General features: G+C 45.0%; 1 protein-coding gene across 7 annotated transcripts in view; it reads right to left on the bottom strand.

The window, feature by feature from the left end:
• OPCML (opioid binding protein/cell adhesion molecule like) overlaps positions 1 to 17,995 on the bottom strand; it is a 1,065,415-nt gene that overhangs the window by 7,218 nt on the left and 1,040,202 nt on the right. For 5 of the 7 annotated variants that reach the window (XM_061406443.1, XM_061406444.1, XM_061406447.1 and 2 more), the window contains one exon: positions 7,348 to 12,689. The exons of the other annotated variants lie outside the window; for them this stretch is intronic. In XM_061406443.1, the coding sequence (XP_061262427.1) occupies positions 12,589 to 12,689 (101 nt within the window). In that variant the 3' untranslated portion in view covers positions 7,348 to 12,588. Of the gene's footprint in view, positions 1 to 7,347; positions 12,690 to 17,995 lie in introns of those variants that run through there. 7 annotated transcript variants of the gene reach the window in all.

Below are 17,995 nucleotides of genomic sequence, written 5' to 3'. Positions count from 1 at the left end.
AGCCCGGTACATTTATTGATTTATTGTGCTTAGTATCTCTATTATTATCACATCAGCACCACCTCAGATCATCAGGCATTAGATCCCAGAGGTTGGGGTCCCCTAAATAGAGGATCAGGTACATGAGGACAGTGAGGGAAAGCTGAGGGAAGGAGAGGAAAAAACAACTCATGTTTGTTTTGCAACTAATAAATAACAGGTACCATGTTGCATATCTTTTCTTATTCACATCTAATGATTCTCACAGTCTGTCTTCTGAGGCAGGAATTATTACCACTGTATTAATGAAGATGAGATGAAACGGGTATCACTTGATGTCTCTGAAGAGAAAGGACTTGGAGAACTTACAGAGAAGGAAATATGTCTCGTAGGACATGAAAAGTGACAGAAACCTGGTGGAAGTGGTAGTCGCTCAGTCGTGTCTGACTCTTTGACTCCACGGACTGTAGCCCACCAGGCTCCTCTGTCCATGGGATCCTCCAGGCAAGAATACTGGAGTGGGTTGCCATTTACCCCTCCAGGGCTTCTTCCCGACCCAGAGATTGAACCTGGGTCTCCCGCATTGCAGGCAGATTTTTTTCCCAACTGAGCCACCAGGGAAGCCCCTTATAGGCCTTAATAAATAGAAGACGGGTAAGAACTGTAAATATTCTTATTTTGAAATAAGATATGCTGTTAAACATGTAAATGCAAGTGAGCCATGTCTTCACCCTAAGTCCTATAGTTTTAGAAAGAGCTTATCTGGAGAAACTCAGTTTTTAGAGGAAACCATCCAGAAAGACGAAACTTTCTGCTGCTCACCCTTTGCCTCTTAGTTTTGCCCTGCTCCTCAGTCTCTGCTTCCTCTTCCCCGCATCAGAAAGGTTAACGGAGATTTGACATCCTATGAAAGATGCTCCAGAACCCCTCTCTCCCCAAAATTGTTATATTCCAACCAGATTTGATGTTCTCTAGATGGTATATGACTGGAGAAGGGAATGGCAAACCACTTCAGTATTCTTGCCTTGAGAACCCCATGAACAGTATGAAAAGGCAAAAAGATAGGACACTGAAAATTGAACTCCCCAGGTTGGTAGGTGCCCAATATGCTATTGGAGATTAGCGGAGAAATAACTCCAGAAAGAACGAAGAGATGGAGCCAAAGCAAAAACAACACCCAGTTACGGATGTGACTGGTGATGGAAGTACAGTCTGATGCTGTAAAGAGCAATACTGCATAGGAACCTGGAATGTTAGGTCCATGAATCAAGGCAAATTGGAAGTTGTCAAACAGGAGACAGCAAAAGTGAGCATCAACATTTTAGGAATCAACAAACTAAAATGGACTGGAATGGGTGAATTTAACTCAGATGACCATTATACCTACTACTGTGGGCAAGAATCCCTTAGAAGAAATGGAGTAGCCAACAGAGTCAACAAAAGAGTCCGAAATACAGTACTTGGATACAATCTCAAAAATGACAGAATGATCTCTGTTCATTTCCAAGGCAAACCATTCAATATCACAGTAATCCAAGTCTATGCCTCAACAAGTAATGCTGAAGAAGCTGAAGTTGAATGGTTCTACGAAGACCTACAAGACCTTTTAGAACTAACACCCAAAAAAGATGTCCTTTTCATTATTGGGGGCTGAAATGCAAAAGTAGGAAGTCAAGAAATACCTGGAGTAACAGGCAAATTTGGCCTTGGAGTACAGAGTGAAACAGGGCACAGGCTAATAGAACTTTGCCAAGAGAATTCACTGATCATAGCAAACACCCTCTTCCAACAATGTGAGAAGAAGACTCTACACAAGGATGTCACCAGATGGTCAACACCAAAATCAGATTGATTATATTCTTTGCAGCCAAAGATGGAGAAGCTCTATACAGTCAGCAAAAACAAGACCAGGAGCTGACTGTGGCTCAGATCATGAACTCCTTATTTACAAATTCAGACTTAAATTGAAGAAAGTAGGGAAAACCACTAGATCATTCAGGTAAGATCTAAATCAAATCCCTTACAATTATACAATGGAAGTGACATAGATTCAAGGGATTAGATCTGATAGACAGAGTGCCTGAAGAACTATGGATGGAGGTTTGTAACATTGTACAGGAGGCAGTGATCAAGACCATCCCCAAGAAAAAGAAATGCAAAAAGGCAAAATGGCTGTCTGAGGAGGCCTTACAAATAGCTGTGAAAAGATGAGAAGCAAAAGGCAAAGGAGAAAAGGGAAGATATACCCATTTGAATGCAGAGTTCCAAAGAATAGCAAGGAGAGATAAGAAAGCCTTCCTCAGTGATCAATGCAAAGAAATAGAGGAAAACAATAGAATGGGAAAGACTAGAGATCTCTTCAAGAAAATGAGAGATACCAAGGGAACATTTCATGCAGAGATGGGCACAATAAAGCACAGAAATGATATGGGCCTAACAGAAGCAGAAGATATTAAAAAGAGGTGGCAAGAACACACTGCTGCTGCTGCTAAGTTGCTTCAGTTGTGTCTGACTCTGTCCTACCCCATAGATGACAGCCCACCAGACTGCCCTGTCCCTGAGATTCTCCAGGCAAGAACACTGGAGTGGGTTGCCATTTCCTTCTGCAATGCATAAAAGTGAAAAGTGAAAGTGAAGTCGCTCAGTTGTGTCTGATTCTTCGCGACCCCATGGACTGCAGCCCACCAGGCTCCTCCGTCCATGGGATTTTCCAGGCAAGAGTACTGGAGTGGGGTGCCATCGCCTTCTCCGGGCAAGAATGCACAGAACTATCCAAAACAATCTTCACAACCCAGATACTCATGATGGTGTGATCACTCACCTAGAGTCAGACATCCTGGAATGCGAAGTCAAGAGGGCCTTAGGAAGAATCACTATGAACAAAGCTAGTGGAGGTGATAGAACACCAGCTGAGCTATTTTAAGTCCTAAAAGATGATGCTGTGAAAGCACTGCACTCAATATGCCAGCAAATTTGGAAAACTCAGCAGTGGCCACAGAACTGGAAAAGGTCAGTTTTAATTCCAATCCCAAAGAAAGGCAATGCCAAAGAATGCTCAAACTACTGCACAATTGCACTCATTTCACACGCTAGCAAAGTAATGCTCAAAATTCCACAAGCTAGGCTTCAATAGTACATGAAGTGTGAACTTCCAGATATTCACGCTGGATTTAGAAAAGGCAGAGGAACCAGAGATCAAATTGCCAACATCTGTTGGATGATAGAGAAAGTGAGAGAGTTCTAGAAAAACATCTACTTCTGCTTTATTGACTATGCTAAAGCTTTTGACTGGATCACAACAAACTGTGGAAAATTCTTAAAGAGATGGGAATATCAGATCACCTGACCTTCCTCCTGAGAAATCTGTATGCAGGTTAAGAAGCAACAGATAGAACTGGACATGAAACAACAGACTGGTTCCAAATCAGGAAAGGAGTGTCTCAAGGCTGTATATTGTCACTCTGCTTATTTAACTTATATGCAGAGTGCATAATGAGAAATGCTGGACTGGATGAAGCACAAGCTGGAATCAAGATTGCCGGGAGAAATATCAATAACCTCAGATATGCAGATGATGCCACTCTTATGGCAGGAAGCGAAGAACTAAAGAGCCTCTTGATGAAAGTGAAAGAGGAGAGTGAAAAAGTTGGCTTAAAACTCAACATTCAAAAAAAAAAAAAAAACTCAACATTCAGAAAACTAAGATCATGGCCTTGGGGCCCGTCACTTAATGGCAAATAGATGGGGAAACAATGACAGACTTTATTTTTCTGGGCTCCAAAATCACTGCAGATGGTGACTGCAACCATGAAATTAAAAGATGTTTGCTCCTTGGAAGAAAAGTTATGACCATCCTAGACAGCATATTAAAAAACAGAGACATTACTTCTTCAACAAAGGTCCATCTAGTCAAAGCTATGGTTTTTCTAGGAGTCATGTATGGATGTGAGAGTTGGACTATAAAGAAAGCTGAGTGCTGAAGAATTGATGCTTTGAACTCTGGTTTTGGAGAAGACTCTTGAGAGTCCCTTAGACACCAAGGCGATTCAACCACTCCATCCTAAAGGAAATCAGTCCTGAATACTCATTGGAAGGACTGATGCTGAAGCTGAAACTCCAATACTTTGGCCACCTGATGGGAAAAACTGACTCATTTGAAAAGACCCTGATGCTGGGAAAGCTTGAAAGCAGGAGGAGAAGGGGACGACAGAGGATGAGATGGTTGGATGGCAACATCAACTCAATGGACATGAGTTTGAGTAAACTCCAAGAGTTGGTGATGGACAGGGAAGCCTGGAGTGCTGCAGTCCGTGGAGTTGCAGAGTCGGACATGACTCAGCGACTGAACCAAACTGAACTGAGATGGTATGTGTACTTCTCCAGGAGATCTGAGTCAGCTTTATCCCAAAGTACATACTGTGGTCCTTTGGACATTGACGGTTTTAATGCCGTTCATGGTCTCATTTGTCAGAGAGTGTTTATTCACTCTGCCAGTCAATTCTTGAACACTGACTGTGCCATGGTCCTGGTGGACCATTTGTGTCATGATACATCTGTTCACTACATCCTCTGCCTCAATCTGCTGTATGCACCCCTGGGGTGGGGGCAGGGGAAGAAGCCTCCTAATCATCTCCCAATATTCACTCCCTCTGCTGCCACCTTCTCATAGCTCCACCCTAAGTGTTGTAATTTGACCATGTATTTCTTCTCTGTATGCAGCCATTTTCACATCTTAGATGTGAGCTCCTTAAGGGAGTTCATCTCTAAATTGAGTGCATGGATGAATAAATGAATACATGGGGGAAAGAAACACTTAAGGGAAAAAAAAAAAAAAGGTTTCCTAATGGACAGGGGAACATGTTAAAGGAAGGTAGCATCATTTGTAGCCTGAGGGTGCTGGCTTTCAAAACTGATGATAGGATTTGATGCCAATCAGTCCTACACCCTAGTTTTCACCAAAGTAGGTGATTTATTCAACAGAAAAGCAAACCAAAGAGAAGGAACAGTTGTCAGTTGAGGTCTCTCCTATTTCCTTCGTCATTTCTTATCTTCATGGCTTGATTGCCTTCATAGTGTCAGAAAGTTAAATATAGACATCTGTTCCTCTGGGTGTTTCCACTGAAGCCCCAGTTCTCCACCCTCTGCTCACTGTCATACATCCAGATGGAAGGAAATATGATGCCCTTAATAAATATTCAAAAGCAAGGGTCCTTGCCCTCGGGGATCTAATGTCTGATGATCTGAGGTGGAGCTGATGTAGTAATACAAGAAATAAAGTGCACACTAAATCGAATACACTTGAATCATCCTGAAACCATCATCAACCACCCCTCACCCAAGCCCTAATCCCTGGAAAAACTGTCTTCTATGAAATGGGCCCCTGGTGCCAAAAAGTTTGGAGTCTGCTGTTCTAAATCACTTCTTTATGTGTTTATGCTTTTAATAGGGTGCATTGTGGGAGAAGATAATAAAAATGCATCCTATTGTTTAGCTGCTATGTTTAAGAATAAGCAGATAAAGCATCCTGCTCTGAATGGAAAGATAACAGCAAAGATTGCCATTACCTGGAAGTGGGTTGGTAAATAGGAATATCTGCCAAAGGCTAGTTAGAAGATGCTTACTGGCTAGATTGACAAGTGAAGAATGGCTGGACTGTTTAAATAAATAGATGGGGGACAGTCATATTAGGGAGGTGCATGACTGAATAGAGGGAATAAGGGTTAGATAAATGGAGAAGTAATGTGTGAATGAATAGGTGAGTGGTTAGCTGATGGAGAAATAAATTGGTACGTCAATGATTGATGGCGCTGAGTGGCTGGATGAAGTGAAAGACCGATAAATGTCTGTGCCAGCAGGCGAGCAGATGGATGGGTAAATGTTGTGGGATGAGCAGGAGCAGGAGGGGGTCAGGCATGGGTGGGAAGATGGTGATTAAAAGGAAGAAGTAAAAGGAGAGGGTGAGCGGGAGCACTCAAGGCATTAAGACGTCAGAATTGGAAATCTGTTTCTTCGACAAGTCATGATTTTACAATGAGTCTGAGAAAATTGGAAACTCTCCATCACTTGGTGCCCACCATGTCCTTGGTGGTTTAATTTACAAAGAACATGATCTAGTCCATCAAGTTATCTGTGTTCCATCCCCTGTGGGGAACAAAGAGTCTTGAAAGCCAGGGATTAGCCCTTGTCTGTCCAGGAAGCCATGAGAAACAAGCCTCATCATTCCAGCTTTCAGACTTGACCAGGCTTGGCAGAGATTCTGTAAAATCAAAAGAAGAATCTTCCGCCACTTCCTGCTGCATGATCACATCCTTATTGGCCACTGACCTGCACTTTATTAGGGGTCAGTCTTGAGGAATCCAATGGTTGAAAGAGACACAAAACTTTTGCAGGCAACTTTGATAGAACACACTGAGGGGGGGTAAATTTACTGATGGTGCAGCTGGGAAATAAAGACATATAAAGCAAGACATATACAGCAAAATATCAAGTGCAAGATCACACATTTGGTCAACAGCAGAGCTTGGAAGGGTTTGTTGATACAGAAATGGCAGGTGGGAAGCTAAGTTGCAAGAAAGAGGCTAATACCCATTCCTTTGGAAGAGCTGATGGATATATGACAAGATAGGGGGAGATTTATTGAAAGAGAAAGATGTTTTAGAAAAGACAGTTGGAGGAACAGACTTGCTCTCCAGGTCTCTTCCTCATCCATTACCCTGTGGATGCTACAGTAAACCAACAGTACCTCCAAGGTACTTTTAAGAATAAATGTGTTTTGAAGGAAATCCAAAAAAGAGTATATATATATATGTATACATATAGCTGATTCTCTTTGCTGTACAGCAGAAGCTAATACAACACTGTAAAGCAACTATACTCCAATAAAAATTAATTAAAAAAAAAAGAGTAAGTGCACATCACACTCACCATATTTCTTCATACTTACTCTTGCAGGAACTGTTAAGGAGTACTCAAACTGAATGATACCTGGTCATTCATTTTCTGAAACTTCTCTTCCGATTTCATTGTAGCCTAAGCCAATAAATTAGACTTTGATGCTGCAGCTGCATTTTATATTGTTTGCATTTTGTATGATTTGTAAATGGCATAGACATAAGATACGCAATTGTAACATGAAATTGCTTATCATCATATTCTGTGTGCATGTGGGTGTATATATGCATGAAAGAGAGGGAGAAAGAGAGAGAGAAGGCACTCAGTTTTCTGATTGCATCTCCTTCCCAAAGCCTAACACACACACACACACACACACACACACACACACACAAACACGGGAAAAGCATATCCTGCTTAGATTTTCCCCATTCCTAGATACTCAATGCGGTGTCCTAATAAACAGCCCCCCAAAAGTTACAAATTACTTTGAACTTTATTGATACACTGCACAATCACAACCATCTCGTGTTCATCCTGAATTAGAAAAGGTTACAACTACAATGTAACATGCACAAAATTCAGGTAGTATTTTCACCCTTAATACAATTATTGACAGAAATCAAGTCTTCATTGATTTTTGAAGGAAAAAATTAAGAAAGAAAATAGAAGGGGAGGGGAAAAAAAAAAAAAAAACCTCTAGAAGGCTGACAAAGTTATATTCTTGTATCATGTGATAAAATTTTAAAGCATTTGAACACAGATCTGTTTTCAGGATAATTGTGAGAACGGGCACACCCATTGTCTGACACAGCTAGGACGGCACCATTGATAATTCATAAGTTTTTTTAATCTAGAGGACTCTGAACTTGACAGATACGTTTTCATACACCCACACGTTCCTCACAATTGCACTTTACATGTCACAAAAGATTCTGAATGATTAAAAATGCTCCCTTTAACTAACACAAAGGCAGCTAGGATTACTTATCATTGCTATGATTGATATCATTTTAAAGTGGCCAATAGTGTAGAATGTGGCCCCCCCAAAAAAAGAGTAGAGGGTTCATCATCTTTCTTTCCGCACTCAGCATCATGGAACAACAAAAACAACCCTGTGCTTTAAAAGGACACCGTGGAAAGAAACAAAATGGAATGTCTTTTAAAACACGGGAAATTAGACTTCACTGGCTACTTGCAGGCTGAAGACAATTGTGTCTAATTGAGTCCACTCCACAGCTCTGTGGACCGCCGGTGTTCTGCACCTGAAGGCTAAATTGCTTGGTTCAGCTCTATCTTCTCGCCGCGTCTTTTAATTGCATATCTATCTCTTCCTTCTTTCATTTACTTCTCTTCTCTCAAGAAATGAGGGAAATGAGACCAGCATTTTTATTTGTTGGGTGTTAGTGATCATTAGGAGTTCTCATCACATGGTGTCTTTCTGAGAACGTTGCCTTCATAGCTACACACCTGTGAAGTTTTCCTGAAATTGCTCCAACTTACTCGTCTTAAAATAAAAAGACAGGGAAGCTTGGGCGAGTAGGAGGTCAGGCAATGGGGTGTAAGTTTCTAGGAATAGGGCTCATGCAAAATGATTGTGAATGATCCTCATTTTTGGAGAAAAAGAGAAAAAAATGAATATTGCCAATGGGAAACATTCTACATCACTTCCCCTACTTCCTCTAATTCCAACAAGATTAAAAATTTTTTTTCAATTATTTGGGGTTTTTTGGTGGGGGGAAGGAGGGCTGGTTCCAGGTATCGCAAAGCCAGTTTTTCTCTGGTGAGGACTCAGGGTCAAATTGGGAAAGGTGACATGGCCCCATCCCTCACCCCACTCCTCCATCCTGCTGATGACATCCATACCCTACCAGGGAGGAGAAACCTTCCCTTGGCACTGGAGGTACACAGCAGTCTCCAGCCACTCCTGATGCTATGCGGTTGACGAACTCGCCTGGAGATGGACTGCCCACCTCAAGGTTCTCTACTCTTCTCCTGAGCATTTTCCCAGCAGAATTAGAGCTTGATGACCCCTCCACGTAGAGAGCAAGTTGCTGGATTGATTCAGGAACAGATCCTTGAACTCAACCTCGCTCTGGACTTTCCCCAAGTCCCACAGTGTACCTCCCACCCAGGTTTTGAGAACGAACAGTCCAACCTATGAAATGCATTTCTACCTTGAGGCATGGGTTTCAGAGGAAAGAGCTCTGGTCCTCTTTCTGATGCAAAAACCTCACCTTTCCTTCTGTTCAGTTGAACACAACTAAGCATAATTTCTCTGCATAAAACAGGAGCATTTTTTAACCACCGCTTGCCTGGATGGCCTCCTTCCCGCAGATGAAACAAACAAACAAAAAAACTAAACGCACTTGCTTCAACTTGCAGAAGACTGTATCAGGCACTTGACACGAAACTACTGAAAAAAACAACTTGGCCAGGACCTCAACGCTAGCACTGCACTGGCTTCCCTTTGGTGGAAATACATGGTTTGGAGAGAGGCAGGGTTTAGAGTACCTATTATACATTGTCGAGTTCCTCTCACCTGATTTCTTGATAAGCCTTATGGGTTTCCTTGTCACGTGCAGAACCCGTGAAAAGCTGCAGGTTCTCAGAGACTCGATAGTTATTTTTTTCCTCCTCTACCCCAAGCCCTACCCCACCATTGGCACCTTGAAAAAAAATCTCTCTCCAGCAGGCCTGATCCATCTGTCCTCCATATGTAAAGAGGACATGGACGTTGTCTTTAGGGCATTTGCTACTCCATATGCTCCGAGGAGGTGGGTAACAGCTCCCATCCTGTGGAGCCATCCCCACCAAAGGAACCCAGACAACACAGAATCCAGACTGTGTCTGTTGTGCAGAAGGGTTTTCTGTCCCCCTGCCCCGTTTCCTTGGGTCTTGCTTATTTCATTGTCTTTATCCCAGACAGGTGGGGAGTGACAGTAGCACCCTTTCCCTCTGGAACAGGGCTGGAGTCTGTACCTCCCAGACATGCTTCCTGGTATCTGCTGTAAGAGGCAGCACGGAGTTCTGTAGCGGCTCTGAACCCAGGCTCTTTGTGTTTGGAAGGTTCAGGGATTCTCCTGGCTGAAGAAGGATGGATGCCTTCCTTTTGATCAAGTCTCGGAGGAAAGAACATGCCCAGCTCGTCCATTTCAAGCACCCTGTTCTCCAAGACCATCTGGTCCCCACAGCGTCCACACTTCTACTCCTAAGGAGCAAGCGTGTTATCAGCAGAACACTCGATGTGACACGTTACACGCTCATTCAGTGTCTGACACCAGCCTGGCCGCAGGTGCTCAGCATGGTGACAGGTCTGAAACACTGATGTCCGACCTTTAATTCTGACTCTGTGCCTGCTCACGATTGTCCCTGGAACTTGGAATCCACATACTGCTTTTGGCACATCATTCATGTTCTGCAAATCTGGCTCCTGGCAGCTCCCTGGGAAATGCAGATGTCTGTTTACAGCTGGCAAGTGTAATATTAATTTCACTCACACCAGCTCTAACTCTATGAAAGTGTCGAGCTTTTTATATGCCAAGACAACCCACACACGCACGTGCACACATGCGTGTGTTTCTCCACCGTGTTCATCACGTTCATATGTCACAACAGAGAAAAACAAAGAGGCCACATTTCAGAGGAAGAAGACCCATGAAGCGTGGTGGGAAGGGAACTCTGGAGCTGATATTTCTCATGCTTTAGATCGTGGAGCTAAAGAGTGTTCCGTTGGGCCCGGGTCTTTGATCCAGTCATTGCTGGCTCTCCTCATTCTCAGCAGGTCATTTCCTGCAGCGCAGGTCAAGGGCACAGCCCTGCAGGTTTCTGATGCCATTCTTCTGCATCCCAGTCACTCTCTCTGGCTGAGTCCTTCTTGTCCCGGGAGATAAAGCAGAAGGATAGAGTCCGCTCTTTTTTGTGTTCTGGAAAGATCTGCTCTGAACATGGAGAGCTGAGGGCATTATCCCCCAAAGTTCCTGGAGAAGCAGCCGGTATCCAAGGAAGATGCATGTTACTCTCTTCGTCTGTTTGCAGTGTTGTGTTAATCAAGAGCTTGGAAATTAAGTCAGTTTGCTCAAGTGCCCTCAGCTCAGAAGAGCTTCCAGAAACAAATACCAGAGTTGTCAACACACCCGCCGTGTAATTGGCTTCTATCGGCTCTTTACTGGATAGTTTTCAAACAGATGAAACCAAAACTGGAGCAGAAAGGGGACAACAGCAGAAGTCACCCCACTCAGATGGAAGGCTGTCTTCACATCGAAGACACAGAAGTGTGTTTTTCTTTCTGTTAAGGACAGTCTCATAGATTCCTGACATGCACTTTCTTGAAAGCCTGAGAGAAGCATGAAGATTGGCACCTTGGTCCTTTAAGTGAGAAAGATAAAACACGATGCTCATCAAGGTTTTGCCAAGGCCGATCTGCTTCCCAAGAAGCTGTTTCTGGAAACACAGTCTCTTCTGGGAAGAGTGAATGACTGATCCTTCACTTGCTACTTCGGTCCATCTGTTACCAGCACCTACTTGGGGTAGATGGACGGGCACATTCCAGACAGCCCGTGACATACTGCTTTTCTATGTTGTCAGCCCATGAGATCATTGGCTTTCACATGAGAAGCTGATGGTTAATTCTGAAGATGCCAATGTCTGCAGAAGGTAGAGGAGACATGAATCCAGGGGAACAGACATACTATGACTAGAGGTGAACACAGTGATGGAGTGACAGTGAGTAGTGGGGAACGAAATAGAAAGATGTGTTGGATAATTACATGGATAGATTGATATATAAAGGAAGTAGATTGCCAGAGAGGAAAATGGGTGGGGAGATAACTGGATGGAGTGATCAATCAGATGGTTGAGTAGATGGGTAATGGTGTAAAAAACCTAAATAATCATCCATCTATGGATCATTTTTTAAGAACTGGATAGTATTTTTTTCAGAGAGAAATACTCTCCTCAAGATTCTTCCCCCCATTTTCGGTTACATGACTCCTCAATGTTCAGGTTTGGGTTGTATGCCTACCCCCAAACTTCGAATCCTTATAGCTGGTAGAGAAAGCAAATAGGGCAGAATGACTAGGAAGGATGGCAATGTTTCATATATTTGTAGAGAGAGAGAGAGACAGAGACAGAGAGTCAGAGAGAGACATAGGAAGAGAGAGAGAACTTCCCGAAAGAAAGGATGTGAACCCTTATGTAATTAGATCATAATAAACATGGAGAGAGGGATCTGTACATTATAGTCAGGAAAATGGTCCACAGCTTAAAAGACACAGTAATAGGACACTTGGATATAATTCTTGCTGTGCACTACATTATAAGTCAAGTTGTGTCTTCAGGGTGTTTATCACGAGGCACGTTTTTTGCCCAAATGGAACTTATGGTTTGGTGTGGGAGGGAGGTTGGTTGGTGGTGACGATGCCGGGGGGAGCAGCGGGAAGGGAAGGGAAGGGTGGAGAATGGGTTCCAGTTTTGGACACATCACCTATGAGTGATTATCCTACATGTGGTAGAACCCTGCCCACCCCTCCCCCAAACCCCACTCGTTCAAACTAGAAAGAAAAATCAAATCAACAAAGAAAAGAGTCCAAAAAAAAAAAAAAAAAATACTGAGAAGAAGAACAGAAACAGAAAGAAGCCCAAACTGGCCCTCCGCAGTGCAGGTAAAGTCTGTGATATGGAGAAGCAGGCGTTGCTCAGAAGACCTATGGTTTCTTATCAAAACTTGATGAAGAAGTGGGCAAAGAGGGTCCCTGATAGCCAGAGGCAAGCGAGCGCTCTAGAGGCCGAGTTTACACCATCAATGACGGCTCCAGGCCCTGTGTAGGGGAAAGAGAGACAGGCTTGTTAGCATTAGCACACACCCAGAGGGCAGCTTCCTCAGCCCCTCTAAGCACTGCACAGACATGCTTCTCTGTGAACAGCCTCCACCCGGCCCCTGACCCTTCCACGTGCCCATAAACAGAGAGACTCAAAGGGGCTCCTCCCTGGGACGCCTGGACCCTGCAGCCTGCTCTCAGACACCAGGGTTAAAGCACCCACAAGGAGATGGAGGGAAGGCAGGGTTAGACCTGCCTGCTGACAGGCCAGGGCAGGCCCTTGGAGGTGGTGTGCAGGACAGACAGGGGTGGGAGGGGAAGCAGAGGAACGGGGAGAGGAGAGTCAGGATGGAGGGGAGAGGCGGGAGGAGGGAGAGGGAGGGAGGCTTTCGTGAGACCCAGGAGTCTAGGTGTTGCTGTGGCCGACTTTTCGTCTGGCGTGACTGGGATGTTGTGGAGCAGCTGGGGAAGATGAATAACGACACCCCATCATTTTAAAGACTATGGTGGCGTTTAAGCCAGCAGTCAACCCCACATCACCAGGGGGTACCAAGAGGACCCCACCTTCTCAGACCTAGCAGCCACCTCCCTCGAGCGTCCTTCTTTCCTCTTCCCTCTCTCTGGCCCTTTGTCACAGTTCCCCTGAATCCCTCATATTCCACATGAGATGAGAGCACGGACTGACAAATACTGTTCCTTTCCCTTTATCTACATCCTCCTCCAGAAGACAGACTGAGTGCACTGGGGTTGTCCTCGCCCATCCTGAGGACCCAGGGCGGAAGGATAAGTGTCCTGCCCTGCCTCCATACCCGTCCATCACCTTTGCTGGGCAGCATAAGAATCTAGGGTCATAAGCAAGAGCAGTGGCCAGCGAACAGAGAGATTCCAGGGTAAGCGAAGCTACATCTTAGTCAAAGGTTTAAAAGTCCTCAAGAGGCAACCTGCAGGGCCAGTGACAAAGGGCAGGAGCAGTGGGAAGACAGGCAGGGCATCACGGCCACCTTTGGTGGTAATGTGGCTCCTTGGAAATGAACTTCACTCCCGACAAAAGGGTTGGTGGAGTCGGGTCTCCTCTGACAGCACCCAGGTCCCACAGCTTCCTGGTCAGTGCCATGGCTTGGACCCAGGCCTTGTTGGGCCGACAGTTGGTGGTGACCTTTAGCCAGGGGACATATGTGTCTCTCGCTTCAGCGACCAGCATCTACCTGTTCCCACCCCAGGGTTCTCAGCAGGATACCTTCTATTTCTCCAAGGCATAACACAATTCTCTTACTTACTAAGAATTCATATTTACTTGAGAGCTTGAGAGTCTTGCTCACAGTTTTATGTATTTTGGTTATAGAGTATTCACAGAACAGGACAGAGTCCAGGCCTTAGCCCATTGCTGCGGTCCCCATAACGGCTTCATGAATGTTTATATCATGGCCTGACTCTATGGTCCCCATTAGTTGAGGTATATACCCTAAGGGATTGTACTGGCCTAGAGAATGCACTGAGTTGGAAAAGGCCCAGTTTGAAGCCCAAGTAATTCTCTATATTGTCTTCTGCAAAATATGAGCGATTGAAATTTTCAAGTGAGTTTAAAAGGAAATGGATGATGCAGAACCATATGATTCTTTAAAGAATATTTAAAATATAAAGTCTATATATGATGTGTATTAACTAGTTTTTTATATATATGTGTGCATGTGTTTCGCTAATTTATTACACTGATGTCAACTTAAGAAAGAGTTGAATGGGCTCCATGCTAGATAGACAGGGGTCTTTACTATAGGAATCACTTTATTCCAAGTTCTACCAGCAGGCTTAGCATTTTGGGGGAACATCACACTACCAACGTAAGGTTGGATGTAGATAAAATAAACAGGAGAGGAGATGTATTAATGAAGCCAGTGCATTAAAGTGTGGGAAAGAAGAAAGGGTCATCAGGATATCAGGTGGCAATGGCAGTAAGGTGTTCATGCTGATCAGGCAGGCAAGGGTGCAGCCACTGTTCACGCCAGCCGAGTTCTCCAAGGAGTAGAACCCCAGCAGGCATCGAGCCTGCGCAGCCTGCTTGGGGGAACGGCCATAAGGCATACTAATAATATACGGTGCTCTCTGTGTGCCAAGTTGTGACTCTAAATGCCGAACCTCCATTAACCCATTTTATCTTCAGGAAACCCTATGGCATGCCCACGTTTTGGATGGGGAGCCGATGAGCTGCGTAGTTAAGCGCCCTGCCAACGGCCACACAAGACAATACACCAGAGCTGGATTGGAACTGAGTCACTCTGTCTATGGGGCTACCACAGCTCCACCTGTTCTCTGTGGGAAATTGTCCTTTGTGCATGGTTTTCAGAGACTGTGGCATCACGCCTTAATGGCCTCTGAATCGACTCAATTTTTCCAGAAACTGGGAAGTAGTCATGCGTGCGTGTGTGCTAAGTCGCTTCAGTCGTGTCCCACTCTTTGAAACTCTATGGGCTGAAGCCTGCCAGGCTCCGTCTGTCCATGGGGTTCTCCAGGCAAGAACATCGGGATGGGTTGCCATGCCTTCCTCCAGAAGTAATCATGAGACCACACCAATTCACTAAACAGCTGCAACCCACAACTTCTTCTGTCTTAAAGCATAGAAAAGTATTTGCATAACCAGGTGAGTGGTTTTAGCATACAGAAAACCTATGAGAGAGATTCCTCCCTGAGGGACAGTCCCTCTGTGGCCACGGTCCTTCCACCAGCAGAGTGAGAGAAGACTGGGAAGAGTAATCTCTGAGCTCTTCTCCCTTAGCGTCCGGAGTTACAGAATGGCTGGACACTCTATATCTGGTCCCAGAAGGGACGGCTGGGTCGGGGGGCAGCCAGAAGGCCTTTTACAGTAGGTACAAGACCACGACCATGCAGCTTTCTGCATGCCAGCATGCCATCTCCTGAGAGAGTAAAAGGGCACCAAATGTTCCTAGACTAACGTTTCCCTATTTTGGCCTCATTCCCTAAGCTGCTGCAGGAAGTTTTATTCTTTAGAGAGTGTGATAAGCCCTGCACTAAAGCATCAGACAACATGGCAATTTAGAAGTGTCTATGGCCCATCAGTGTATGAGAAAGGGCCAAGCTGCTCTGGCCAAGCAGTTCACCAAACCTACTAGGTTAGAGATTAAACTAGCCTTGCTTTCTTCCTATGGGTCCTGGACACATTTGAGATTTGGCAGTTGGGACAAATGCCAGTGCAGTGAGGGGCCACAGGAAACCTTCTGGGCTTTGTTCAAAGCTGACAGAGGAGCTCATGTGCATGTACCACATTGTAGGTTGGCGGAATGTAAGACAGAGGCCTTTAGCAGCGAATGGATTCATTAGTGAAACTTCAAAGTAACCCTGATTCTATCAGAAATGAGGGAGTGGGGAGAATCTGGGTTGGGTATCTCCCATAGGTTTTTTTTTTTAAATTGGAGGATAATTACTTTATAATACTGTGTTGGTTTCTGCTGTACAAAAACGTGAATCAGCCATAAGTAAACATATATCCCCTACCTCTTGAGCCTCCCTTTACCCACCATCCCGCCCCTCTAGGTCATCACAGAGCACTGGGCTGGGCTCCAGTGCTTAACAGCAACTTCCCATTAGAAATCTGTTTTACATAAGATACTGTATACATTTCAATGCTAGTCTCAATTTGTCCCACCCTCTCTCCTGCAGGTTTTCTGTATCTGAAGGTCACTGACCTGATTATGTAAGTGCTTCTTTGTGCTTTAATACAGAAGCAGTGGTGGATGGGTGCTGTTCAGCAAATTGGCATGCCCCCCTTGATTACTTTTATGCCTCTGCCCTACCTTGGCCTCACTGCTTTGTCCCTGCAGCCCTAAACCTTTTGGGGTCAAAGTCACTGGTCCCTAGAAAAGTGCGACTAATGGCTGGGACTTGGCTTCAGACCGACTTGGGTTTAAATCCTGACTCTGGGGCGTGCCAGCTCTGTGATCTCAGAGTGCTTTCAGTTTCTTCTTGAAAACAGGGCTCATAATGCAGTTTTCAGATAAAGAAATAGAGGGGTCAGGATGCCATCTGGTAGGAAGCAGACACGTGGCCATGGGAAGGACTGCTCTCGTGGGTCCACACCCCCTCCCTTCCACTGCCGAGTTGTGGCCGTGCGTGCTAAGTTGTTTTAATCGTGTCTGAGTCTGTGACCCCAGGAACTGTAGCCCACCAGGGTCCTCTGTCCTTGGGATTCTCCAGGCAAGAATCCTGGAATGGGTTGCCATTTCCTCCTTCAGGGGATCTTCCCAACCCAAGCATTGAACCTGTGTCTCCTGAAGCTCCTGCATTGCAGGCGGGTTCTTTATCACTTAGCCACCGGGGAAGCCCCTAGTTGAGGCTAAGGTTAGCTTATTTAGTAGATCTTTTCCAAATGCATTGATGCTGAGCTGGGTTTTGGGAGGTGAAAGTGAAGACGTGAGATGGGTGACAGAGGTACTGGCTGGGAGGACCTAGGAGGTGCGGGGCGCTGAGCAGGGCGATGAGCGAGGGCCAAAGCCACGTGCTGCGGCAAGTCTGAGAAGTAACAGACCCCACGCTGGCCTCAGAAGCCACGCCATCCACCCAAGAACTGGGTGCTATTGCTGCCATGTGCCAGCTTCCAAAGAGAAGGAGAGGCTCAGCCTCTGCCTGCACATAGCCTACTGCTGCGGCTGCTGCTAAGTCACTTCAGTCATGTCCGACTCTGTGCGACCCCGTAGACGGAAGCTCACCAGGCTCCCCTGTCTCTGGGATTCTCCAGGCAAGAACACTGGAGTGGGTTGCCATTTCCTTCTCCGCACAGCCTAGCCCCCTCTAGTTTTTGGTTGTTGTTAATGCGTGGTTTGTGTGTGTGTGTGTGTGTGTGTGTGTGTGTGTGTGTGTCTGTATGTGTGTGTGTGAGATGTGGGATCTTAGTTCGTGACCAGGGATTGAACTCATGCCCCCTGCAGTGGATCTGACAGGGAAGACTCCCTAGTCTCCATTTGGATCTACAACTCCTCTGCCTTCACCTAAATCAATAAACAAACATGTTTTAATCCCTCACAGATTCTGAGAAGAACGCCCTTTGAAACAAAGCAGCCCAATCTCCCTTTCATCTCAGGAACGCCTTGCCCTTTGGATAGTCTAAGAGGACTAAATTTAGGAGTCAGGGAGAACTGAAATTGAATTCTTGTTCTGCTATTTATTAGCAGGATAACTTTTGTTTTTAAATTTTAAAAAATGGAATATAATTGCTCAGCAATGTTGTGTTAATTTCTGCTATACAATGAAATAAACCAGCTATAAGTAATCGTATATCCCCTCCCTCCTGGACCTTC

The sequence above is a fragment of the Bos javanicus genome, chromosome 29 (genome assembly GCF_032452875.1).
Source record: "Bos javanicus breed banteng chromosome 29, ARS-OSU_banteng_1.0, whole genome shotgun sequence".
NCBI classification, from domain to species: Eukaryota; Metazoa; Chordata; class Mammalia; order Artiodactyla; family Bovidae; genus Bos; species Bos javanicus.
This window is presented reverse-complemented; position numbering and strand designations above follow the sequence as displayed.